The following is a 27,150-nucleotide window of genomic DNA, read 5'->3' as shown; positions in this document are numbered from 1 at the left end:
ACTGGAAAAATATTATCAAGGTTTTTTTGTTTTGCTGATGTCTCCACCACTGATTGTACTTCAGCAGTCCAAAATTGAAGCTTTTCAGAAACACCAACATTGAGCTATATTCCGAGGGGTTGCAGAGAAATCAGCATTCTGATAGCCCTCAATAATGTTTTTAAAATGCTAAGTGATATGGCTTCATTCAGATCTCTCCACTGGGTCATGTACAAATTTCAGGATTCTATTTGCAAATTGTTTTATAAACGGTTGGTTGGTTGGTTGGTTGGTTGGTTGGTCGGTCATATGGAGTTTTAAAGGAATCTCATACTATGAGACTAACTTCTCTTGTTACATTTCCAGGTTTCACAGAGGAGAAAATATTTTTATTTTTATAAAATTGTGCTTAATTATTTTCATATTTCAGTGCTTTTGTTATTTAATGTTTGCCATTTCTCATAGGAGTATATGGTGCCTGGTAGGCCATACTCAGTAGCCATAAATGGAATTGTGAATACTGTATATGCAAAGAGCAGAATATTGGCTTAAGACCACTAACCCAGACTGTTCATGAGAAACCTAAATTAATTGTTTACTATAGAGATATTTATACCTCATCCATCACTGTTAGATCTGAGATTGTGTTAAATAATTGGACAGTGTTTTGTAATCCAGGATAAAAATACAAATTAAAGTTTTAATTAAGGTTCTAAACATAACAGACAAATTTTGCCATTTATATATTCATGCTAAATTGAATGGTATTTGCACATGTATGGTGTGTTAGGGCAAAATTTGATGTTAACATTAGGCTATGGCAATATCATGAGTCTTAAAATACTTGAGCACCAATGACCTCCTTACACAATCAATAGGATTTTTATAAATCTTTAATCAATTGGCCATTAACTAAACAAGGTTGACTCCCTTTCTTCTATTTGTTTATTTAGGAAGGTCTCATCTTTTGCTTACTTTTCTGGGCTATGTCTGACAAGCAATAAGATTTACATTTGCTAATGTATTTGCACAGTTCTGATGTATCCTAGGATCTTCCTCGGTGCACTATCTCCTTTAGAAGAACCTTAGTCAGTGTCAGAATTTGTAAGATATGGTAAACATCGCCTCGCTTCTGAAGTGTCACATGCATCAGCTGAGAGCATTCTGGGCACATCAGAGCTCTGAAGTGCTGGTATATGGTGCACCTTCTTTGAAATACCTTGATTCCTGCTTCTGACGATACCTGGAGCATTAGAGGCTTGAAAGCTGCAAACCAATAGAAAATCACAAGTCTTGTTTAAGCTGGGATGTGGGAAGAATGGCAGAAGGAGCTGAGAAAGAAGTCTTCCCCTTTAAAAAAGATGAATAGAGAGGAAGGGGAGCGATTCCTCTTCATTACCTTCCTTACATTAAGAGTGTAACTGAAAACAGTATATGTAAAATCCGTATGTCAGAGCTTCAGAATTTGGATTGAAAACCTGGTATCTGAGGAGCAATAATTCACTTCATGTGAGTTCTTTCAACCTGCTTCAGACTCAGATGCATTTCTTTGTTTTACAGTGCTGGTGTTGGGAGAACAGGCACGTACATAGTATTAGACAGCATGTTGCAGCAAATTCAGCATGAAGGGACAGTCAACATATTTGGATTCTTAAAACACATACGTACACAACGAAACTACTTGGTGCAGACTGAGGTAAGAAGAGAACATGTGTTATGATAAATAAATGAAAACCAGCTTCTGTGACTCAGTTGGAAACAACATAGACACAGGGCTCCTCCTCCTCATTGGCTCCAATAGACAGAAGGGTGACCAAACACCATACTGGATTTTCTGCCGGTTTGGTTTCCCTCTTTGCTTTCACACTTTGGTCCTGGCTTCCTTAAGCAATGAGCCAGAAAGTGATCTCTACTGTGGGCAACATTAGTCTCTTAACCACAGAAGACTACAGAGAGAAAAGAAATGTCCACCATGCCTCTTGCAGTAGCACTTTTCTGAGGAGATTTTTGCCTGAGTTTATGTATAGCGTTGTTGATAATTCAATAATCAGGATACTTGTAAAAGGGCTAGTGAACCAGTAATGTAGAGAAAGGTAGCCAGAAGAGTATTATGTCAAAGAGAAACAATGCATATAAGTAGGAAGGGGATAGGGACACCTGTTTCAATACTCAACAGCTGTAGGTGGATGATGCACATATTTAGATACCATGGTGATAGATGCCTTAGCAATACCTTAACTTGAAAAGAAAGTAGCCACAAAGGAGAGGACCAAGTGTTAAAATGGTGTGAGAGAGGGAACACATTTATAGCCCTAGGAAGTGGGGGAAGAGAGGCTTACTATGATAGCAAGGAAGAGAGCTGAATAGAGCTAAATAAGAAGCTGGTTGGAAAATACTGCCCAAGGCTCTCATTCTATGTTTAATTCATCCTATGTCTATAGGAATTGTTGGTGTCACAGAATGGATGGGGATATGCACAGCATGGGTGTATGACATTTCAGGGTTCAATTCAGACAAACGAGGGTGCCTCACAATGCTTTGCTGCTGTAGCTCTCACTTGGTCTATTCACAGTCTGCCAGCATGCAAGTCACACCCTGTGTATTTGTGTACAGTAGACCCTTATTTCTGGTCCAGCAGCTCTGATCCCAACAGCTTGTCAGCAAACACCAGCCATACTCTGGATCCAGCAGCCTTGGTTACTTCTTGCAGGGTGACTCCAAGACCCAAATTTCCCCCCCTCAAAATCTGTGTTTTGCATTGTCCCGCCCTTTCCTGGGTAGTCCAGTTATATTAGGTCTTTTGCCCCTCTGAGGTCTGCTACACCAAATGGAATTACTAACAGAGTTCACAACAATGGATTAGTTTTGGTTAAAAAATGGAACAGAAAGAATTAAAGTGAGTACAAGCATGAGAAGTTAAAGTCAGAAATCGTTAGAAAAGAAATAAAGTATTTCCTAGTATTAAATGTAACAAACTAGGCTTGGTTCAAGGTGAAATTTTTACTACAGATTTCCAGTAATATTGCTGACCAAGTTTTAGATCCAGATGCTTCCAAAGTCCAAATGCTGTTTGTTTTGTTATCGGTATAGGGAGAGATACACGAGGTGATTTTACCCTCACGTTTATAGATCAACACCCTTTGAAATGCACTTTCTTAAGGATTATCTTTAGTTAAAGTTTGTTCAAACAAAAAAGGAGACATGGCGTCTGGTGATAAAAGAGGTTACACAGTTGTTTCTTCTCACCTCTGTTTGCTGAAACGCAAATTTTCCTTGTCTCCTGTCTTCCCCCTCTCGCTGTCTGAGGATCCTGTTTACAACTTATATGTAAATTGAGGTAAACACACATTCTTTTGTTTGAGACCAGTTTGACCATTCCTGCCGCATTGGGGCTATGTGGGTTTAAACATGTGCTACCAACATCATTCAGATGGAATTCATAACTTTGCTTATAATGTTGCTCTACACATTTCTTCATGGTATTATTGACCAGTAAGTTATTAGTTTTCAAATGACACCTCACAAGGCATATTTTGTACAAATTACAATAACTTGTAAGGTGTGAGCACAGAGATGAATTCAGTCATACAATCCCCTTTACAAAGCTGCAAGAGAGTTAGCCACTGACCAGCCCAGAGGCAATAGCCCTCTTTCCTGGACAGTACATATGCCACCATGTTTTTGTTTCTCTTTTATGCACATTTTCCATATTCTAGTCTTGGAGAATGAGACTGTATTGGAGCAGTTGAGAATTGGAGTCTTTCATTCTGTGTAATCAGACTAATGGAGAATGATCAGTTAGTAATCTGAATTTTCTGTGAAAAGGACAGTGACATAAATTCCATATCTAGCTGTAAAGGGTCAGATTTAATAAAATTAAACAGAGGACCCACCAGTACCCTTTGGGTTTCTGTGTTAAGAACAGCTGTATTTGTATGTTATACAAAGGTTATTCTAATACTGTATCTGATTTGGCTACAGGGGTGCCTTCAGTCACAATGGCTACGTCTACTCTGGCCCCTTCTCCAGAAGAGGCATGCTAATTTCTAACTTTGGAATAGGGAAATCCGCGGGGGATTTAAATAAACATGGCTGCCGCTTTTTTTCCGGCTTGGGGAAAAGCCGGAAAAGAGCGTCCAGACTGGCGCGATCCTCCGAATAAAGCCCTTTTCCGGAGGATCTCTTTCAAGTAGGAATAAGAGATCCTCCGGAAAAGGGCTTTATTCCGGAGGATCGCGCCAGTCTGGATGCTCTTTTCCGGCTTTTCCCCAAGCCGGAAAAAAAGCGGCGGCCATGTTTATTTAAATCCCGCGGGGGATATTTAAATCCCCCGCGGATTTCCCTATTCCAAAGCTAGAAATTAGCATGCCTCTTCCGGAGAAGGGGCCAGTGTAGACACTGCCAATGTGATTTTAATGAACTTATGGGTTTTAAAATTATATTTCAGTACAAAAGGACCCGGTCTTTTTCTGGTCACATCTAAGAAGCCTCCCCCTTCAGGAGTTCATACAGTATACATGTGGTATATTTTTAGAAACCTGGGCTTTGCTGCTGCAATTCAAACAATCAAAAAGATGCATGACTTCCTGATTATCTTTAATTACATTGATCATGAAGGGTACTTCTATTCTGTGGGCTAAAGTCAAATTAATATATGCAACTTTAGCTTTGTTAATTGCATAGCTGAAGTCAAAGTATCTTAACTCGGCTTTTGGCGCTGTCTACACTCTAGGAAGTTGAAGAAAGAACATTCTCCCTTTGACTTCCCTTACTCCTTGTGAAATGAAAGCTACAGGAGTTGGAGTTAGAAGCCCGTTATTTCAAAATTATTTTGAAATAATGGGCTTGCTGTGTAGATGTGCACTCTGTTATTTCAAAGTAACACTGCTGTGTAGACATGCTCCATTAGCCAACAAATATCACAGTTACCACTGTCATCCCTTCTCTAACTATATAGAAGATTTGTGGCACATTGCACATGCTGCGTGGCAAAGGCTGATCTATTTTGAATGGTACCCAGTTAATAGAGAGTCATTGGCACAGTCAACATTATTCAGAGGAGATTTCTGGCTCCCAGACTTCAGAAAAAGTTTTCCACACATCTTTAGTTAGAGTTCTCTTCAGTTATGTAACAATTCAGCTGACTAAATCATAGCAGTAAGATGGGAAGAATCCATAATCATACAGAAAGGTTGCTGTGAACCAACAGTGGCAGTTTAACCAAAGAAGGTGTTTATGGGAGCAATCTGACAATTGCTAGAGCTAAGATGTTTGTTGCTATTTTACTAGGAGCAATACATCTTTATTCATGATGCATTGGTTGAAGCCATACTCAGTAAAGAAACAGAAGTTCCTGACAGTCACATTCATGCCTACGTTAATGTTCTCTTAATACCTGGACCAACAGGAAAGACAAAGCTTGAGAAACAATTCAAGGTGAGCTTTCTTGGATGTCAAAATGAAAAATGCTGGGGCAGTGTCATTTTCATATTCCAACCCACCAGAGTAAACAATGGGCTTTAGATGAAGTAACTGATTCTACCTCCTCAGCTTTCCATTACCTTTCTATAGTGATAACTGTTGAGACTAGATCTAGAGCAGCACAAAAGTACATATAGTATGTGAGGTTAAAAGACCTAATCATGAATTGTACTTCAAACAAGTCATGGTTTTGGAAAACACGGGCTGGAAACAGTCTTTAAAAGGTAGATATTGGACCTGATTTATAATGTGTCCCTGTTAGAGGGGCCCCACCTGTGGAAAGACTGCCTGGAAGGGATTGTAGTGGCACATGGTGCCTGCAATCTGCTTTGCATGCCAGGCAGAACCAGACAGTGCAGCCCCAAAAATATGCAGCACTGTCTGGGCAGGAGAGTAGCATGGAGAAGATATGGGAGATACTGATTCCACACACCCTTGTTATGGCCACTGCCACCAGCTGTAATGCCAGTGGCTGGAGCAAGTAGGTACAGTTTGCTGATTGGTGTGACCCTGGTATCTTAAGTGAGAGATTGGCTTTTTCAAACTCATTTTCATTCTGGAAACAAATCCCACCTGCCTGCTTGCTGGGTTGTGTGGGGTACAACAGAATAAGTGCTCTAATTTACTAACAAATGGTACTGACGCATGCACAGTACTGGCATTTCTCTGAGATAATTAACTACTGAGCAGGCACAAACCACGCTTATTAATTGTAATTCATAGTTTGTCACTCTCCTGGATAGGATGAGCTCGTAGTGCGACACAGTCACTCCCTGGAGGGAAGTAGCACCTTATATTGCTCAACAATTACCCTTTCTGAGAAATTAAGAGCTGGTGAGCTCAGAAGGGAATCTAACATGTACTTGCAGCAATGCAGCACTGACAAGCCAGATCCCAAGTGTAAACTGGAAGGAACGTTGATGGTTCATTTGCTAACGAACCAAATAATATCAGTGTGTGTATTCCCCTCATTCGTACTTTCTCTTGAAAACCAAAATTAACAGAGCATTAAAATTAAATGTGCGGCACTTAGCAAGTTAAGACATCACTGAAAGCTGATTTTAATACAACCAGCTATATAGTTAATCTCTGTTGTCTGTATTGTATAGTAACATGATACTTTTTCCGTATTGTTTCAGCTACTGAGCCAATCTAATATACAGCAGTGTGATTATTCAACTGCACTGAAACAGTGTAACAGAGAAAAGAACAGAACTTCGTCAATCATTCCTGGTAAGCTTCTTGAAATCAATTGCTTTTGATGGAAAAAATTCTGTGTACATTGTGTAAAGTTACATCTTCTCTTAACAAGATTGCGAGATACGTACATTGGAGTGGGGTAAAGTGTACAAAATTCCTGGATGGAATTTTAGTACAGGAATGCTTCACACTCAGGGCTAGTCAACACTAGAAGCATTGCATTGGCAAAAGTGCAGGTGAAGCTGCTGTATGCTGATGGCATAGAGCTCTCCTTTCAGAATAATTACTCCACTTCCGCAAAAGGCAGAAGCTACATGGGCAGGAGAGTGTCTCCCACAGACATAGTGCCGATATGCACAGTGGTTGGGTTATTGGAACATGTGTCGCTCAGTGGAGAGGCTTTTTCACACACTTATGTGATGCAAGTTATATTGACATAAGCAGTAGTGTAGACCTGCCCTAAGCAGCCACAGTTAGGAGAAGAAAGTAGATAGCTGGGTGACGTTTTATCATGTTTCATGAATCTTTATGTTGTTATAATTTCTATAATGTATGAACCAGACACTACAACATATAGACTAGCTTACAACTTCCTTTTACAGTGGAACGATCTAGAGTGGGTATCTCATCACTGTCTGGTGAAGGTACAGATTACATCAATGCTTCCTATATTATGGTAAGTTACATTAGCTGTTCTGCGTTAAAAATATTCTATACTGCTAGATATATTTGTAGAGCTGAGAAATATGTTCATGTTAGTGGCATAGTCTTGATTTTGAAGGGACTCCCTGCTGTTTCCTTCATTTTTCACACTTTTCCCTAGTGCATGCTGCATTGGAATTGTTTTTAAGTCCACTCAAACACATTAGAGTTTGTCTAACCGAGCAGTAGGAATACACGACACTTTTTGAAATAGTTCAGTTTAGCACCAATAATGGGCAACCTTTCATGATTAATTAAAGCTACCAAGCTTTTTCAGGCCACAGTGAATCATTCTGGCAAAACAGTATCCATGTATTGCAGGAGAAGGGCCATAGCCTTGTTTCCTCTCTGATCATGTTCAGGGATCAGTCTCTGCATGTTTTAATGTTTGAACAATAGACACAGAATATAGTCTCCCACTTTCTGCTTTTTCTTGGCATCATTTTTTTCCTTTGGATTTCTTTGTAACCCCTTCACTGTTATATCCCTCACTCCATAGCCATTTCCTAAAAGTGAAACGTGTTGCTGTTCGGGGTCAGGGATCCGCTGAACTGGCCACCTATTTCTCTCCTTATCCTGCCTCACTGTGCAGCACTGAGAACAGAGAGTGGAAGGAGAGAGAGGAGGAAAAAGCCTTGGCTCTGTATTCAGAAGCTCTAGGAGTGGCCTCTGCCAGCTGGTAGAAGGACTTGATGGGAAACCTTGCCCGCTGCCTGCAGGCCCGTTTATGCATGACATTTTGCCAGGCATAAGTGAGAGTGCCAGCAGAAGCTGTCACTCCTGATGAGTGACATTTGGCAGGCATGTCTGAGCTTTCTTTCATAAAGCAGTGAAGTGCTAGAGGATTTCACAGAGAGAAAGAATCATTATTTTAAGAAATTGAATTTATTCTTTTGTCCTCCACCCCCAATTCCCTCCAGAAGCCTGGCTAGGCCACATCAACTAGTACATATATCTCAGCTGACATACAGTTTTATTTTGAGTTGTCAGTTCACCATTAACTCTCTGTTGATTGCAATACATTTTGGGAGGTGGGGAAGCTTGAACATTATTTTTTTGTTTTTATTGATTTTTCTCCTTTTCTATATGATATGCATTGATTTCTGTTCCTAAGCCATATGAAATACAGGTCAACCTCGCTCTGTCTTTCTGTCTTTGTATAGTAAAAGTTTTCTTTAAATACATATATTGGTGGATATCAATTCTCAGACTGATGTTTTTGATTTGCAGGGTTATTATCAAAGTAACGAATTCATTATTACCCAGCATCCCCTGTTACATACCATCAAGGATTTCTGGAGAATGATATGGGACCATAATGCTCAGTTAATAGTCATGCTTCCTGATAGTCAGAACATGGTAAGATTCGTGGTTAATTGTTCTGGTTTGAGCTAATGTAGGCTATAATACTATCCTAATTTAAAAACAAACAGGTCAGCACAAAATTTGGTTAGGGAGTCTGCGATTTTACTAAATACAGTTTTTAAAAGAATACGATAGTACTGATCTAAACCAGATGGGAAATCAGCTTATTACTGTGGGCCAAATCATAAAGTCCTTATTCAGGCAAACTTCAACTGAAATCAATAGTAGTAAAAACTGAGAGAAACGCTCAGGTGTTGGAGTTGTGTGTATACTTGAAGACTGAACTAATGCACTCTTCAGTGACTAACAGCATATGCCATAGGAACATCCTGGGGAGGTTATTTTTATGTTTTTGGATAAGACCTGAGGAAATGGGAAGGGGACAGTGTATGAGGGTGCATTCTGGAACACAGTCATACAAATGCTTGAGAGATGCTTCTGTGATCTGAGAAATAGCTGTGAAGAGAAAGTGCAATCTCACTTTCTCTGCAAACATTTCAAAAATGTTATTCTTTTCATAAATGGGAAAGACTTAAATTAGTATTAGTGATCAAGGCAATTTCTGAGAACTGTAAACTGTGCCTAACATACAGGTTAAAAAAAAGACATTTTAATCCTATCACATTTAAATTCATAAACTGAACTTTAAGATTGTCACTGGCATACATTTTGCATTATTTCTCTACCAAAGAGGCTATGTTGGAGTGGTTTTTTTGGTAACTGGAAAGAACATTAGTTAACTTTGTGTGGGTTTTTTTTAGGCTGAAGATGAATTTGTTTACTGGCCAAACAAAGATGAGCCTATAAATTGTGAGAGCTTTAAAGTGACTATGATTGCTGAAGAACATAAGTGTCTGTCTAACGAGGAAAAGCTTATAATCCAAGACTTTATTCTAGAAGCTACACAGGTAACATCATTAAAGTGGTAAATTCATGTGGATTTGATTTGTTAAAGTTAAGTTTTAAAGGGTTTATCATTTAAAAAAAATGTGAGGCGCTTTAACCACATGGATCAGGGTCCACAGAGGGAATCAGGCATTGCACTCCTGAATTTTACCCCTGAATTAATAGGTGTCTAGGGTCAAGTCTACACTACAGGATGAGTTCTAATCAAGATATGCAACTCCAGCTATATTAATTGCATAGCTGATATTGACGTACCTTGCTTCAAACTTTGGCACCGTCCCTAGAGCGGGACATTGCCAGGCGAAATGCTCCCATTGACTTCTCTTACTTCTCACAAGAAGAAAGAGTACCAGTGCTGACAGGGGCACCCTCAGCGTTCAATTTAGCAGAGACCCATTAAGTCGAACTAGACCCATTAAGTCGAATGCTAGAAGATCAATCTCTGGACCGTCAATCCAGGGTTAAGTATTGATATGGCCTCAGAAACACTGGAATAAACTGTGATCCACAAAGCCTTAATTAGACACATAGGCTGTGTCTAGACTGGCAAGTTTTTCCGCAAAATCATCTGATTTTGCAGAAAAACTTGCCAGCTGTCTACACTGGCCATTTGAATTTCCGCAAGAACACTGACGATCTCATGTAAGATCGTCAGTGTTCTTGCAGAAATACTGTGCTGCTCCCGTTCAGGCAAAAGCCCTCTTGCACAAATCATTTGCGCAAGAGAGCCAGTGTAAACAGCACAGTACTGTTTTCCGCAAAAAAGCCCAGATCGCGAAAATGGCTTTTTTGTGGAAAAGCGCATCTAGATTGGCCACGGACGCTTTTCTGCAAAAAGTGCTTTTGCGGAGAAGCATACTGCCAATCTAGACGTGCTTTTCCAAAAATGCTTTTAACGGAAAACTTTTCCGTTAAAAGCATTTTCGGAAAATCATGCCAGTGAAGACATAGCCATAAGCTCCCTAGTCCACAAAGGAGGAGAGGTAGGTGCCTTAGAACATGATCCATAAAAGCCAGCATACTAGGTGGGGAAAAGGCTAATTAGCCAATGGGAGATGATGACAAAAAAAGTGTAGCCTAAGCCTCATCCCTCTCACAAAAATGGGAGCTGAAGTCCAGGGTGAAGGGAGGCACCTGTATCTGGGGGGAAATAGGCAGGAAGGCAAGCAAACACCACTCTTGCCTTGCAGATCTGACCTGTTAAGCATGCTCAGAGACTGCCTAAGGGAGTGGAGCATATGCTAGGCTTGCCTTCTAATGTTAGCCCAATGGTTGGGGTGCTTATCCAGAATGCAAAGAAACCTCTGGGTTCAAGTTCCACTCTGCCTCTGGAGGAGAAGAGCGTTGAACATGGATCTGCCACCACTTAAGAGAGCATGCTAATCAGTAGACTACATAGTAAGTCCAGCCTTTTCTCTGGCCCAATTAATATTTCATTATTCAGTTATTTAAGTGGAACAACTTAAGTTGGAGAGATTGAGGGAAACCCAAATTAAAATAATCCATAGAGCAGTGACCAAGTCATTCAATTAACAGATACTTAATCTTCAAATTCCTTCTAATCAAATCTTGATCTAGTGCTCTCCCACACCCCGGGTGAGTTCCCTAACCACTGAGCTAAAGCATATAGGGGAAGCTCAATAATCAGCTGTTTTGTGAAGAGCACAGCCAGTATCTAAATATGACTATTAGACATGGCCCTACAGACAAGGTAGATGAGTAAATATGCATCTCCCTCCAGTCTATGAACCTTAGGTGGTGATAGGTGTCCAGATGCCCAGAGTAAGGGCTGGTATACACTTTAGCAAAGCTATATTTCACTGGGGTGTAAATCTGGGGATTGGGCACCTCAATGTCTTTTGTGGATTCAGGACACAGATTGCAAACTTTCTGGGGAGACATGTGTTTCTCTATGTGCACAAAGTAATGAGGCTTTGCTCCCATCTGGGCCTCTTCACGTTATCATAAATGGCAATACAAATAATTGCATGACTGGAATACCATAGCATCAAGAACATAGACAATTACTACACACAAAAATGCCAAGTTGTTTTAATCATACAAATGCCCTGGTAATTTTCATAGAAACATCATAGAAATGCTAGGTTCAATGTGGTTGTATTACCAAATTAACCCCATGAATTTAATGGATTAGTACTGAAAGTTACTGAGCACAATAGTTTAATACATTGACGTCAGCCTACTCACATGATTAATTTTGAGCATATATGTGTTTTGTTGGCACAAGAAGTCAATACCTTCAAAGACTTAGCTCTTAAGCTTTAAAACTTGAGACATTAGCATGTGCAACGCTCCACAAGATATCTTACAAGGGCAGTCTATTCTTTGAAGAGCTAGATTTATGCAAAACCTATTAATCTTGATATTTTCCTTTTAGGATGACTATGTACTTGAAGTGAGGCATTTTCAGTGTCCCAAATGGCCAAATCCTGACAGCCCTATTAGTAAAACATTTGAACTGATAAGTATCATAAAAGAAGAAAGTTCCAACAGAGATGGACCCATGATAGTGCATGACGAGTAAGCATTGCAACTTTCACTTTGCTTTGGATACAACATACATTGGCATTATCCTACCACACTCAAGCTTATTTCTCAAAAAGAGCCTGATCCATTGAATTCAGGCCTATAGCCTATATAGAGAGCAAATAACAAAAGCAGCAGAACTAGCCTCGTATTTCAAAGGCTTCAGCAAGAGAAACACTGCACTCAACATCAAGAATGTCTTTTAGTAGGGTCTTTGTTTTTTGATCATCTGAAAGAAGTACCTGTTTCTATCCAATAGAGATGGCATAATATTATGTCATTTTTTTATTATAGTGACAAGTGAATATGCTATTTGGACATGGGCCCTTAGAAATCTCTGTGGATGAGATTCTCACCCCTGCTCTGGCTCCTTTACCATGGGCAAAAGTTCTAGAGTGGCATAAAGGAGCACTAATAAGGCCAGGTCCACATTGGCAGAGAAAATTGATATACAATACACAATTCCAGCTAAAACAGTTGCATTACAGGCAGTCCCCGGGTTACATACAAGATAGGGACTGTAGGTTTGTTCTTAAGTTGAATCTGTATGTAAGTCGGAACTGGTATCAGCCGCTGCTGAAACTGATCAGTTTCAACAGCCGCTGAATCTGGACACTAGTTCCACTTACATACAGATTCAAGGTAAGAACACCAGGCGTCCCCAAGTCAGCTGCTGCTGAAACTGATCAGCAGCTGATTCCAGGAAGCCCAGGGCAGAGCAACTCTGCCTCGGGCTTCCTGTAGTCAGCCGCTGGTCAGTTTCAGCAGCGGCTGACTTTAGGACGCCTGGGCCAGAGCAGCTCGGGTGCTGCTGGCTTGGTCCAGTAGCGCGGCCGCTCCTCGGAGCTACTGGACCAACCCAGCAGCACCCCAGCTGCTCTGTCCCAGGCATCCTGATTCAGCCACTGCTGAAACTGATCAGCAGCTGAATCAGGATGCCTGGGGCAGAGCAGCTGGGATGCTGCCGGGTTGGTCCAGTAGCGCCAAGGAGCGGTGCTGTGGGACCAACCGGCAGTGCCCCACCTGCTCTACCACAGGCCCCCGGCTTTGCTCCACATCTCCCTGGTCTGCTGGGGGGGCACTAGCTGCCCCCCCCCCCCAGCAGACCAGGGAGACGTGGAGCAAAGCTGCGGAGGACCCGAGCCGAACCGTGGCGCTTCCAGATCAGCGCCGCGGTCTGGCCCGGGTCCTCCACGGCTTTGCTCAGCGTCTCCCTGGTCTGCAGACCAGGGAGACGCTGAGCAAAGCCACGGAGGACCCGGGCGGACCCGCGGCTTCCAGATCAGCTGAAAGTGCTGCGGGTCCGGCCCGGGTCCTCCGCCGCTCTGCTCAGAGTCTCCCTGGTCTCAGCGTCTCCCTGGGGCTGGACCCGCGCCGCTTTCAGCTGATCTGGAAGCGGCGCGGGTCCAGCCGGGTGCTCCGCCACTTTGTTCAGCGTCTTCCTGGTCTGCAGACCAGAGAGACGCTGAACAAAGCGGCGGAGCACCGGGGGGCGGACCCGCGGCCGCTTCCAGATCAGCTGGAAGCGGCGCGGGTCTGGCCGGGTGCTCCGCCGCTCTGTTCAGCGTCTCTCTGGTCTGCAGACCAGGGAGACGCTGAGCAAAGCCACGGAGGACCCGGGCGGACCCGCGGCTTCCAGATCAGCTGAAAGTGCTGCGGGTCCGGCCCGGGTCCTCCGCCGCTCTGCTCAGAGTCTCCCTGGTCTCAGCGTCTCCCTGGGGCTGGACCCGCGCCGCTTTCAGCTGATCTGGAAGCGGCGCGGGTCCAGCCGGGTGCTCCGCCACTTTGTTCAGCGTCTTCCTGGTCTGCAGACCAGAGAGACGCTGAACAAAGCGGCGGAGCACCGGGGGGCGGACCCGCGGCCGCTTCCAGATCAGCTGGAAGCGGCGCGGGTCTGGCCGGGTGCTCCGCCGCTCTGTTCAGCGTCTCTCTGGTCTGCAGACCAGGGAGACGCTGAACAGAGCGGCGGAGCACCCGGCCGGACCCGCGCCGCTTCCAGCTGATCTGGAAGCGGCTGCGGGTCCGGCCCCCGGTGCTCCGCCGCTTTGCTCCCGTCTCCCTGGTCTGCTGGCTCTGCCAGCAGACCAGGGAGACAGGGAGCAGCTTTTCTCGCCCCGGAGAAGGTGGGCAGCGGGACCAGGCGTCCCGCTGCTCTAGTTCTCCGGGGAGAGAAATCCCCGTTCGTAACTGCGGATCCGACTCGGGGACTGCCTGTACATTGTTTTTCTGCGGTGGCTCCACAGTGGGAGATTGACAGGAGAAACACTCCCATCAACTTCCTTTACTCCTCACAACTGCAAGGAGAACTGTGGACAATGGAGGCTCTGCCAGCTTTCTATTTAGTGCATCATTACTAGACCTGCTAAAGCAAATACCGGAAGATTGATCATCGCAGTGTGAATCTCTGTGGCATGAAGACAAGCCCTGGTTCTAGTTGTCAGGGGACAACTTAGTGCAGTAGAGACATCCATAAAGCTGCATCCTGAGGACTTCCTCAAAAGCCCTAGAATTGGGGAGCTAGTAGGGGAAAGGTGGGAGCAAGAGGGGCTTCCCTTTGGGCTGCATGTGTCAGTGTTACTGAGATTCCTGGTTGTGTTGATGCCCACAAGGCAGTCCATAAAGGCTCCCATAACTTAGGCCACAGGGATGTCTTAAGTATACTGTTAGCCTTGAAGCAGCCAAGGATCAGAGGGATGCAAAAGTGGCATAAAGTCACCATAGTTGTCACCCTCCTTATGTGCTTTACCTCCTGGAGGTGTAGTACAGATTGTCACAGAAGCCCTCTCAGTGCATGGGGTATCTTCTTCCACTGTGGGAATATGACCCAGTTTATACAAACATTTCTTTTGTGTGTTTCTACCTTTCAAAAGGCATGGAGGAGTGACAGCAGGTACTTTCTGTGCGCTAACTACACTCATGCATCAACTGGAGAATGAAAGTTCCATGGATGTTTATCAGATAGCTAAGATGATAAATTTGATGAGACCAGGAGTCTTCACAGATATTGTAAGTAAATAAACTAAATGTGTATATTTCAAGATATGTAACCTGTTCAGCAAAATTAGGTATTAGAACAGCAAAACCACATTTTTCAGTGTGAATCGCTTCATTGGTTAAAGCAAAACTGTGTTCCAAAAAAAAGTGTTTCATATGAAGAGCTAAATATATTAAGTCTCCTTGATAGAATATTATTTAATGATTATCAGTCAGAAAATGCAGCCCTTCTCTACCATCACAAAACTTGAACTATAACATGCACACTACCAGACATTCCAAATAGACCTTTGAATGATCACCTGAATGTTTTCAGTCTGATTAGGATCCACATTTATTAAGTGTACTATTACCGCCACTAGGACCACTGATCTGTGTGGATCCACTGAGTGATCACTGATGATCAATTTCACTGTGGTTGTGGAAATGGCAAAATAGAAAACTGTGTAAGATTAGAAATCTTCAATGAAGTCCATGCAGGAATAGATACAAATTAATTGCAGAGATGACAATTGTGTGTTAAATTCTGCTGTCCGTTACACCAGTGCAAATCTTGAGATAATTCAGTCCTGTTTCTCCAGCATTGCACTGTTGTGACAAATGGAATATTTCAAGTTATGAGTGGAATCCTGGCCCTGTTGAAGTTAGGCTACTTTTCTTGTTCTGGTGGAGTACCTTCAGAGATTGATTTATTACGTCTAAGCAGACATGGTCAATCAACAGTTGGTGCATTGATCGCTGGTATGGTGAAGACAAGCCCTGAGTTATGGAGTGTAGATGTGGGCTGTTTGTCACAGAATTAACACAGCAGTTAATGAGCTACTGTAGACTGGTAGGGACCATAAAGAGTCAGACTGACTCATCAGTTGCTAAATTATTTTTGTGTGAGAGTATTACAAAATAATCTCGCACTGTTAGAGCACTGAACTGAACATATCCTTTTTCCTTCTGCAGGAGCAGTACCAGTTTCTGTACAAAGCTATCCTCAGTCTTGTTAGCACAAGGCAAGAAGAAAATCCTTCCGCATCCATGGACAGCAATGGCACAGCTTTACCTGATGGAAATGCAGCTGAAAGCTTAGAGTCTTTAGTTTAACTAACACACATACACGCAGTCATCCCTAGAATTTGACACTGTTTTTATATACGCTATTATATGATCTGTTCTCTTCCCTTGTTCAAACAAACACTTATTTTTGTGGCATATGATTTTACTTCCGAACTCACATCCTTAACAATGTGTGCCTTTTTTTGAAAGATTACTTGTAATACATTTGTTACATCTGGACTAACTTGATTGAATTTTACAGTGTTTTTAAGAATGAAATTGTGGTATGTTTTTCAGTATTAGTTTTCAACTTGTCTGGCTTTACTTTTAACTTAAAAGTTATCATATTTATAGATGGTAGGAGGGTTCTCAACTACAGATAAACATGACACATTTTTAGTATCCAATTTACTTGCTGTATTTATAGCAATCCATACATTTGCTAGAAATATAACTTTTAATATAGTAGAATGTAAATAAAATATTGTTCTCTATAATATTCAGCATTTGAAGACTGCAGTAGATACGTAGAATAGTAACCTGATACTTACTGTAAATACTTCTATAGTGATTCCATGGACCAAATTTATATTTATAATTGTAGATTTTTATATTTTACTACAGAGTCAGTTTTCTAGTTCTGTGTAATTGCATTGTAATAATGATGTAGTTCGGTATCTGTTTTTATTTTAGCAAAGTCTTCTGATATACTATTGTGGATCTTTGGTGATTAACCTTCATATATGTGCATGTAATTTTAACTTTTGTGGAAAATATAAATTCCGTTGTTTTGAAATGAGAAGTTTTTATGAGAATAACATCTGTAAGTGGCATTGTTTGAATTGTTTTTACCTAAGGCATTGAAAAATAAATATAAATATTCCAGTCTATGCCTAGCACAGTGAAAAATCTGCATCATCAATACTGAAGACATTTTATTTTTTAAGAACAATGTTACTAGCTCAAGGGCACCTTAGGAAAAACTCCCTGTGTGAAACCCACGAGTGCTAAGTTCTGGCCTGCCTCCTCTTAGCTAGTTTTGCCCCGTCCTGTTGTGATTGTGCTCTCTGGTACTCAGCTCTTTGCTGCCTCCTACTGTGAGGCAGAGACCAAATCCTGGCAGAAGCAGCACAGGAAGTAATGGTTTCTAAGTAGGAGTTAGGAGTCTCAGCTTTGCCCCCTCAACCTTCCTGCGAGATTCCTCAAACCTTTGAATTTATAATCCTAGCCATTGAGGCTGTATAGTGAAATCATATCCACTATGTTCATGAGAAGGCTGAAGCAGCACTAATCTTAGAGAGGCTAGAGTAACAGTTTACTTTGTCTCAGTTGGTTTTTAATTTTATGGGGACACATTGAAAGATTATATCATGAGGCTGGATAGGAATGCTGTGGCAAGGTGAAGGGAATGGATTTTATCCTAGACAGAAACTAGAAACAGATGATCAACCTTTTTGGGCTTTGAGCTCTTTGGAGCCCTGTGGGATGCCTACTTGAGGAAAATAGAAAGGAGTAAAGCAAGTGTAAACATATTAGGCAGCTCTAAAAAGAATTTGAAGAGCAGCTAGCAAGATTTTTTTTTGTGCTTTTTTTGTTTGTTTTTAAGCGTTACAGACTCACAGAGATTGGGCTACTATATATATGATGTGATTGTTTCTTGTCTGATGTGGACCATACTTTATCATCTACCCTCCTCTCTTTCTGACTAAAACCTAGAGAATCTCCATCAATGGACTCTCCTCTAAGAGAAGTCTCCGTCCGATCCACGTGCTCCTCTGCACCAATTGGCTTTCCCCCATCTCTTAGTCTAAAAACTGCTCTATGACTTTTTTAAAGTTTAGTGCCAGCAGTCTGGATCCACCTTTTTTAGGTGGAGCCCATCCTTCCTGTATAGACTCTCCCTCTCCCAAAAGTTTCCCCAGTTCCTCATAAATCTAAACCCCTTCTCCCTACACTATTGTCTCATCCATGCATTGAGACTCTGACGTTTTGCCTGCCTACCTGGCCCTGCGCGTGGAACAGGAAGCATTTCTGAGACTGCCACCATAGAAAACCTGGATTTCAGTCTTTTTCCTAGCAGCCTAAATTTGGCCTCCAGGACATTGCTCCTACCCTTCCCGATGTCACATGTACCCCGACCACTAGCTGCTCCCCAGCACTATACAGGACTATCCAGATGCCTCGAGAGATCCGCAACCTTCGCAACAGGCTGGCAAGTCACCCTACAGTTCTCCTGGTCATCACAAACCCAACTATCTATGTTTCTAGCGATCGAATCACCCACTACTAACACCTGAAGTAAGTCACCCTAACACCCTAGAAGTAAGTCAAGAGTTCTGAAGAAACTCAAATATGAAATTGCAGAACTATTAATTGTGGTATGTAACCTATAATTTACATACTGTACCAGATGACTGACAGATAGCTAATGGGGCAACCATTTTTTAAAAAGGCTCCAGAGGTGATTCTGGCAATTACAAGTCAGTAAACCTACTTTCAATACCAGGTAATTAGCTTGAAACTATGGTAAAGAATGAATTATCAGACACATAGATGAATAAGATTTGTTGGGAAAGAGTCAATATGGTTTATGGAAAGGGAAATCATGCCTCCTCCCCCATCTATTATTATTCTATGAGACGGACAACAAACAAGATCAAAGTGGATTCAGTGGCTATTGTGTGCTTAGAATTTCAGAAATCCTTTGAGAAGGTCTCTGACCAAAGGTTCTCAAGCAAACTAAGCAGTCATGAGGGAACTACTCATGGATCATTATTTAAAAGACAGGAAACAAAGGGTCAGTTTTCAGAAGAGAGGGGCAAATAATGATGTCCCACAGGAATCCATACTGGGACCAGTGCTGTTCAACACAGTCATAAATGATCTGAAAAGGGGGTAAACAGTAAAGGTGGCAAAATTGAGGGATGATAAAAATATTTAAGATAGTTAAATATAAGGCAAACTACCAAGAGTTACAAAAGGCTCTCACAAAACTGAGTGACTAGACAACAAAACGTTATTTGAAATTCAATACTGATAAATGCAAAATAATACACAATTCCAAACATCCCAATTATACATACAAAATAATGGGATCTAAATTAACTGTTAGCATTCAAGAAAGGCTCTTGAATTGTATATTGGACTCTGAAAATATCTGCTCAATATGTAGCACCAGTGGTCAAAGGTAACAGAAGGTTAGGATAGGGATAAATAATAAGATAGTGCCATCATGATACTGTGTATGTAAATCCATGGTACACCCAACACCTTGAATGTGGCATGCAGTAAGGATGTTGAGGTAGGTATTTCGGTAATCATGTAATTGATACAATTTGTATTGACTACATGATTAGTTGATAAGGGAAGGTGCTCAGAAGGAGCTATCCCCGCTGCGGCTCTGCAGTTTAAGAGTTGAGCGTGTAGACAGCCTGGCTTCTACTACATTTAAACTGCAGAGCCATAGCAAGGAAAGCTCCTGGACCTGGCATGAGCGGAGACTGAGCTGGGCTTGTTCAGTCCTGGCTCACTCCAGGTCCAGCAGAGAGTTTGGACCCTGCCCCCCCCCCCCCCCCCCAGACAGGGACTGCTGCCAGAGCAGCCTCTGTTCAAGGCCAGCCCAGGCCACCATGGACAGGGACTGCTGTCGGAACAGCCTCTTTGAGGTGTCTGGGCTGGCTGCAAACAGAGACTGCTCCGGCAGCAGTCCCTGTCTGTGGGGGATTTCACGGGGAAGATGGGATACCCTCCCCCCTGCCCCTCAGACTGGGGCTGCTTCACCACAGCAGCTCCTGTCCACAGGGAGTCCCAACTCCCCATTGAGACCCTCTGCGGACAGGGTCTGCTGCTTAGAGCAGCCTCCTCTCCCCCCACACTGCCGCCTGCTGATAGAGACAGCAGCGCGAAGGGGAGCAAGCGGAACCGTTGAAATGGTGCTGAGGGAACTGGCTTTTAATCCGGTTCCCCCAAGCACCAGCTCCTGCTTTCCCCTCACCCCCCAACCTTGCTGCCACTGATACAGAGGCAGCAAGGGGCAGGGGGGAAATGCGAGTAGTCAACTTGACTACCTGATAAGCCTAGGTTTATCGGATAGGCAACTAATCAACTACTCTTACATTCCTAGCATGCTGTGCTGGTTGCCCCAACTCAAAAACTATAGCGGAACTGGAAGGGTGGAGAGAAAGACAACAAAAACTATGAAGGGTATAGAACAGTTTCTGCAAGAGGAGAGATTAATAGATTTAAAACAAACATAAGGAAATACTTCTGTATAAAATGCACAGTTAGCCTCTGAAACTTGTCATCCAGTGATGTTATAAGGCTGAAACTATAAAGGGGTTAAAAACAAACCCGTGAGCTCATGGAGGGCAAGTCCATGGCTATTAGCCAAGTTGGTCAGGGACGCAACCCTATGTCCTGATGTCCCTAGCATCTGACTGCCAGAATCTAGGAGTCAATGATAGGGCATGGGTCACTCAACTGGCCTGTTCATTCCCTCTCGAGTGCACCTGCTGTTGGTCACTGTCAGAAGACAGATTACTGGGCTAAATGGACCACTTCTTTGACCTAGTATGGCCCTGGTTGTGTTTACATGAGAAGTGCCTGACAACAGACAGGCATTAAAGGGGCTTTCTGAACTTTGAGCACCCAGTACCTAGTAGGGTCCAAATGGCCAGCTAGAGTGCAGGATGTTAGGGTTACACCTCATCTTGCTGCATATAACTGACTATGTAGACAAGCCCTAAGTAAAATGGATTTGCCTAAGAAATTAGGCACATGCATTCATTTTGCTGTGTTACATGTAGATGAAATCTCAAGTATGAGTGGACTGACCTGAATCAGTCAAAACAATACAACGCATAATTTATCTTCTAAAATTGTGCCAATGTGTTTATACTGTTAAATCCCATTTTCCACTTGACCTCCTCTGCTTCCAGTTATGCAGCCCCCTGCCTTCCTAATTCAAAGGGTCAACCAATTGCACAAGTCACTTATAAGAATAAAGGAGCCGCTCTTTGTGAATCAGGTCGTTCACTGCTATGGTTATTCTAGTTCTTTCACTGTTACATGTCATATTTGTATAATGCTAATTCTAGGTTACATAGGAAATATAGCGTTATGGGGTACACTGTGTTTCAGCATACCATTAAGTGTTGTTTATATGCTCTCAGACATATTGAGTATTAAAGAAAGTTTGAATGAATGTACTTACTTGAAGAATGCCCGACAATAGACAGGCATTAACAGGGAATTTTGGGGCTCCATAAGTTTTTAGAACCTATGTTTGCTCAGAAACTCTGTAGTTTATGCACATTTTCTCTTCATTTGATAAAATGAAAGTTTCACGTATATTGTATCTGCTTGTGACCACAAAACTACATGCTAATTTATTACATTGTAAAACTCCAGTCCATAAAGTGCAACCCTCATCTGAGCTGAGTTTTAAAGAAGTAGGATATTCCTTCTGTGCCAGAAGGTATCTTCCTCTAAGGCATGGGTCAGCAACCTATGGCTCTCAAGAATCAAATATGGCTCTTGTCATTCCCAATATACCTGCAACTTTTTAAATTAAAATGAAAAATTAATTAAAAATGTTAAAAACACATAATTCCTCATGTCAAGATGATCTTTTTTTTGTCTATTTCACATTAACTGGAGGTGAAAGTAAGGCGGTGCACCCCGGTAAGAACCGGTTCTGCACTGCAACAAAATCTGGCTGGGGCGCTCTGCTCGTTTAAAGGGCTGGCTGAGGGCGCACTGTAGGGGATGTGTGCATGCTCCAAGCTGGCATAGTGAGAGGGGCTGGCAGCAGATGCCTTCATCTGGCCACAGTCTGTCCCCAGCCGTCATGCTCCTTGGACAGACCCCGCTATAGTGGCTCCAGTTGTGACAGCCTCACCAACAAGGCCATAATCAAGGCCCAGCCCCCATGTGGTCACAGCATCCTGTCACCAGTCCCAATCCTGGGGCAGGCCCCATGGTTTTGCCCCCATCTGGCTGCAGAAAGAGTGGGCAGTGGCTCCCCTCCTGCTGCAGCATGGGAGGAGAGGAGACCATGATCCCGTTATGGCAATGCTGGCCCAGCCCCTCATCCATCCACTGCTGCCTGGGTGTGGTAACCCAGCCTCGGCCAGGTAAGGTAAGGTCAAGTCCCAGGGCTACCCCCACATCCACAAACTGCACCCCTGGCAGCAGCAGAAGTCCTGTTAAATAAAGTCTGTGAGTTCAATGTTTCATTTACACTATTATTAATCATGTCAATTATCAATAATATTAAGTTATATATTTTCAGTCATGCAAATGAGCATTCGTGTATGGCTCTTTTCAGAACAAGTGGTCAACATTTTGATCAGTTTGGCTCTTTAGTTTCTAAAGGTTGCCGACCCCTGCTCTAAGGGGCCTGGGCATCTGGCTTCTACTTCTTGCAAATAACTGAAGTACTTGAAATCTTTGCATAAGTAGTTCAATAGGGCAGCTGTGGAATTTAAGGCCCTCTTCTTCTGTTCCAACACAGAACATAAACAGACAAAATAATTTTCTTCTCTTAATCCCATGGGGTGCAAGTGCTAGGGAGGTTAATTTTGATCTTATGGCTGTTTCTCTAACCCCATTCCCTAATCCTCTTACTTTATATTTCCTCTCCTCACCATAATATCGGCACACGGTATGATTCAAAGCAACAGTACAAGTAATCCTAAAGCTCTTGTCTGCTCCAGCTTTTCTGTTAGGAAAACTGGCCTATAGCCAAGCACAATGTAATGCTTTTTACCCTGTGATAACTTCTAATAGTATTTTTTCCCTCACTTCAATTGAAAACAATTATAGATCTTCCAAATTCCCAAAATGGTGTTTAGTCAAATGAATTCTGTTGTAGCTCTTCAATTACTTAAATGAAAAGCAAAACTGAATGGTCCCATTTTGAAAATTCTCCCTTCAAAACAGTGTTTCTTTGAAATTGCAAAACTCTTTTGCACACATTTTAAAAATGATAATCCAAGTAATCAAGTAGTGTTCCAAGATTTCTTCCACCATTGTCTGCAATCACATTCATCATCTTAGAATGCCTGACATTTATTTAAAACATAAGTCCTTCGGATAATCTCTTTAGCAACACGTATTGGGTCTGATCTAGAAAAAAATTAAGAATCATAAGAAATCTTTCCTAATCTTCAACTTGTGATGGATTACTGATTTTAATAAATGCGTGTCAGTTCCCAAATAGAGCTGGCAAGTAATTCTCAGACAAAGTCCATCTTTTAATTATTTTTTCTTATAATCCAAGTCATAGCCTCAAAAGATATAGAGCTGGTCTTTTTAACTGGGTCAAGTGTGGAAAAGACGTTAGGTATGTTCTGCTAGTTGCCAACTAACTTAACCAACCATGTCAATTTAAGGCTTTAAAAAAATAAACAAACCCCTGTGTACATTTTTGGGATAGATTAACAGGTTCCTGCTAAGCACACCCAAATAAATGGACCAAGTAAACAGATACTTACCAGCAACATTCCCAATCCCTGAAAACACATTCGTTATTGTAAATACATATATAAGGAAAACATTTACAGATGTCACTTATGTATCACTTGCAACTACTCTGACACCATAAGCATTGCCAGCAGCTAGGGCTCTCCACCATGTTTAAGGCCTCTGAAGTTTAAATTGTTGCTTCATTTATGGATAGTGCCAGTAATAATACCTCTAGTTACAGCTGCCTGCCTTTTGCTCTTAGAAGATCCTGGTTTCAATGGTGCCAAACTGTAGCTGTTTAGGCTGTTGTTTGGTCAGTCAGGATGCTTCCCCAAAGCAGACTGGCTAAAAAAGTCCAGTCATTCCTGCAGCTAAGGTGGCTGGGGGAAGGGAAGAGCAGGACAAGGAAGGTTGGTTTGCTTGTGTTTTACCCATTTTGTTAAGGAATTCTAGTAGTGCCATGATTTAGCACAGGAGGCCCAAACTCAATTTATCTTAGGGCTCCAGGGAAGGGGTGCGGGAGCTCCATACATTTCTCCCCCTCCCCCTGCACATCTCCTGACCCTACCTACCACTACAAGCCCCCACCCCTGCATATCTCCCAGCCTCACTTGCTGGTCGGAGTATCCCCATGCAAGTCCCCCCGCACTCCACAATCTGCCATTCCTAGGCAATTGAACCCAGCGGGGGCTCCCACCGCCATTGCCAGCAGTGTAGTGGGGCTAGAGAGGCATCTAGTGACTTGCTCTGCTTCACTGCCAGCACATTCCTGTGGCCCAGGGGAGACGTGTGCAAAGCCATCCCACCCATAGAAGAGTTTGGGGTGGCTTCCCTGGGCCCTGCACATTGGGGATCCATGGCCGCCACCCCAACAGTCCTATGCACAGTCCATTCCCCCATACTCAGGTTAGCCTGCGGGGCCCCGGACAGGGGGAGCTGCTGGGAAGCAGAGCAATGCAGCAGCCTGCTTGGCTCCACTGCCATCTTTCAGGCCATGTCTCTCTGGGAGAGGGCTTGAGTGAAGGGATGTAATCAGGGGCAGGGGTGGGAAGGGGCAGAGCAGAGGCTGGGCTTGGGGGAAGGGTATGGACCTACACCCCTGGCCCAGAGGGCCTCATGTACTGGCAGGTGCATACAGGCCGGAATGCGGGACAGTTTGGGTCATGGCTGGCCTGCAGGCCATGAGTTTGAGACCCCTGATTTAGCACAAGGGCTTGATGTCTGGCAGAGTTATGGTATGGATGTGCCTTTAGCCATCCCCGTCAAAATACACCCCATTTTGGCCACAGTTAGTGCTGGACATTGCTCACACGCTTAGAAGCCTTGTTAGCATCCGACAGTTAAATGCTCAGAAGGTTCCATTGGCATGTTATTGCAGGGGCTGAAGACGAATTCCCAGCTCCTGCATCTCCCCACAGCGAAGGGCTGCCGTGGTTCCAGGCACACGAACTGACAGCACAGACGCTCTCTCCTGTGCTCCCAACTTTATAGCTACCGAGAGCCCCAGCAAACTGGGTGATGATAGCAGCAGCCTGACTGGAAAGTGGGGGCTTGAACGCAGGGAGCAGGAGCCAGGGGAACAAAGGAAAACAGAGGGGCCTGAGGAAGGTGTGAATGGAAGAGTGAAGAAACTGGGCAAGTAGAGGTGCAGAGTTGGAGGGCTGGGGCAAGAGCCAGAAAGGAAAAGTTGGTGAATAAGGGCAGAAGGGAAGGGATAGCATTTTGAGAGGTACACAGAAGGAGCTAGAACAGTGGTTGAGAACAGAAGTGGCTAGGGGAGTGTATGAGGGGAGAGCATGGAACTCATAAAGCCAGACGGGAGGGGACATGACCCAGGTGCTGGGTGTAGCTAGATGCAGACTGGGAAGGAAGCAGGGGTGAAGAGAGTGACAGATTCCAGTATCTATGAGCACTATGCTAAGAGATTCCCGAGCAATCACACAGTTAGAACCCTCCCTCGGATAGCTCAGGATCAATGTTCGAGTGAAGGTCAAGAGGAGCAGTAAAAAAATTAAAGGAGAAAAGGGAAATTAAAGACATTGAGTTTTACATTCTTTACACTCCCATGAAAGGAATCCCCCAGGAAAATTGTGCTACCTTACCCCTCAGCAAGAGTTACTCTACACAGGTTTTGTATATTTAAATAAAAAGTTACACTAGAAGGTTACATCTAGACAGCAGTGCTATTTCGAGATACCAGAAGTATCCCAAAATAGCTATTCTGCGTCTTTAAACACACCTGTTATTTTGAAATCTATTTTGAGCTAACAGGCGCACTATTCTGGCATCCCTCGTTCCACAAGGGTTAAGGGACATTTCAGAATAGCACTTTATTTAGAAATGTACCACATTTTGAAATAAGCTATTTTGAAATTAGATAGGCAATTTGCGTAGCTCAAATTGCGTATCTTATTTTGACCTATGGGTGCAGTGTAGATGCACCCAAAGGCTATGTCTACACTGGCGCGATCTTGCACCAGAAGTATGCAAATGAGGCTAAGTGTGGAATATTGCTGAGCCTCATTTGCATACCTAATGAGCCGCCATTTTGCGAAAGAGGCTCTTGCGCCAGAAGGAGCTGTCTACACTGCCCCTTCTTGTACAAGAAAAACCCTCTTGCACAATGGTGCTATGCTGATTATTTTCAGGAATAACTGCATTGTGCAAGAGGGCTTTCTTGCAAATGAGGCTCGGCGATATTCCATGAGCCAGTGTAGACATAGCCAAACAGTTCTACTGTGGAACCAGTTTGACGGTGCTTCACAGCTGTATCCTTTATCCTCCTGCCCCTTCCTTCACAAAAGTAAGCTACCTAAGTGTAACTTCAGCCACTGGGCAGGGAGAAAGGGCTGAACAACTAACTATAGCAGTACAGTTTAGTACATGGGGAGAAGGCATCAGGTCATCAGAATGAGGCAGCATCTACCCTCTGCTGCTACTCCCCTATCTTAGCGAGCAGTTAGCATTTATGGAAGTGTGAAACTAACAGCAGCTCTGGAAAGTGTGTGTGGGGGGGGGGGGAGTTGAAGAGGGAGGAATGGGAAGTATTGTTAAGGAAAGGGGATAGTTCCCAGAACATACTACCAGCTCTACAAAATAGTTTTCATTGGAGGGGGTGTGCAGTGGAAAGTGCAACCTAACGGTGCATGTTCTGCATTTCTAAATGTTTGTGTGGTTGAGTAATTCTGCATCTTGAGAAGGACCTTGATGTCTCACAATGTTTACATATAGGCAGACTCCTGTACCCATGCAGCGTCCTACTGACGCCCTGGGGGGAACCCTGGCTCCACTAAAGTCAAATGGGAGTCGTGCCATTGACTTCAAGCAAGACTCCAAGGTGAAATCCTAGCCCTGTTTTGGCAATAACTTCTGGGTACCAACCTGTATTCATGGAGATTCTTTTCTGCAGCGACTACCCTTTTGTCATTGATTTTTGCATAAAAGAAGGCAGCAAGTATAAAC

At 43.1% G+C, this 27,150-nt stretch overlaps 1 protein-coding gene across 4 annotated transcripts in view; it reads left to right on the top strand.

Moving 5' to 3' along the window:
- PTPRZ1 (protein tyrosine phosphatase receptor type Z1) overlaps positions 1 to 17,111 on the top strand; it is a 194,457-nt gene extending 177,346 nt beyond the window's left edge. For all 4 annotated transcript variants that reach the window (XM_014573372.3, XM_014573369.3, XM_014573371.3 and 1 more), the window contains 9 exons: positions 1,540 to 1,675; positions 5,269 to 5,415; positions 6,600 to 6,693; positions 7,263 to 7,336; positions 8,593 to 8,721; positions 9,489 to 9,635; positions 12,032 to 12,174; positions 15,051 to 15,186; positions 16,129 to 17,111. In XM_014573372.3, the coding sequence (XP_014428858.2) occupies positions 1,540 to 1,675; positions 5,269 to 5,415; positions 6,600 to 6,693; positions 7,263 to 7,336; positions 8,593 to 8,721; positions 9,489 to 9,635; positions 12,032 to 12,174; positions 15,051 to 15,186; positions 16,129 to 16,269 (1,147 nt within the window). In that variant the 3' untranslated portion in view covers positions 16,270 to 17,111. The remainder of the gene's footprint in view (positions 1 to 1,539; positions 1,676 to 5,268; positions 5,416 to 6,599; positions 6,694 to 7,262; positions 7,337 to 8,592; positions 8,722 to 9,488; positions 9,636 to 12,031; positions 12,175 to 15,050; positions 15,187 to 16,128) is intronic.
- Positions 17,112 to 27,150: the final 10,039 nt, after the last annotated feature.

This window comes from Pelodiscus sinensis, chromosome 1, assembly GCF_049634645.1.
Source record: "Pelodiscus sinensis isolate JC-2024 chromosome 1, ASM4963464v1, whole genome shotgun sequence".
In the NCBI taxonomy this organism is placed as follows: domain Eukaryota; kingdom Metazoa; phylum Chordata; order Testudines; family Trionychidae; genus Pelodiscus; species Pelodiscus sinensis.
This window is presented reverse-complemented; position numbering and strand designations above follow the sequence as displayed.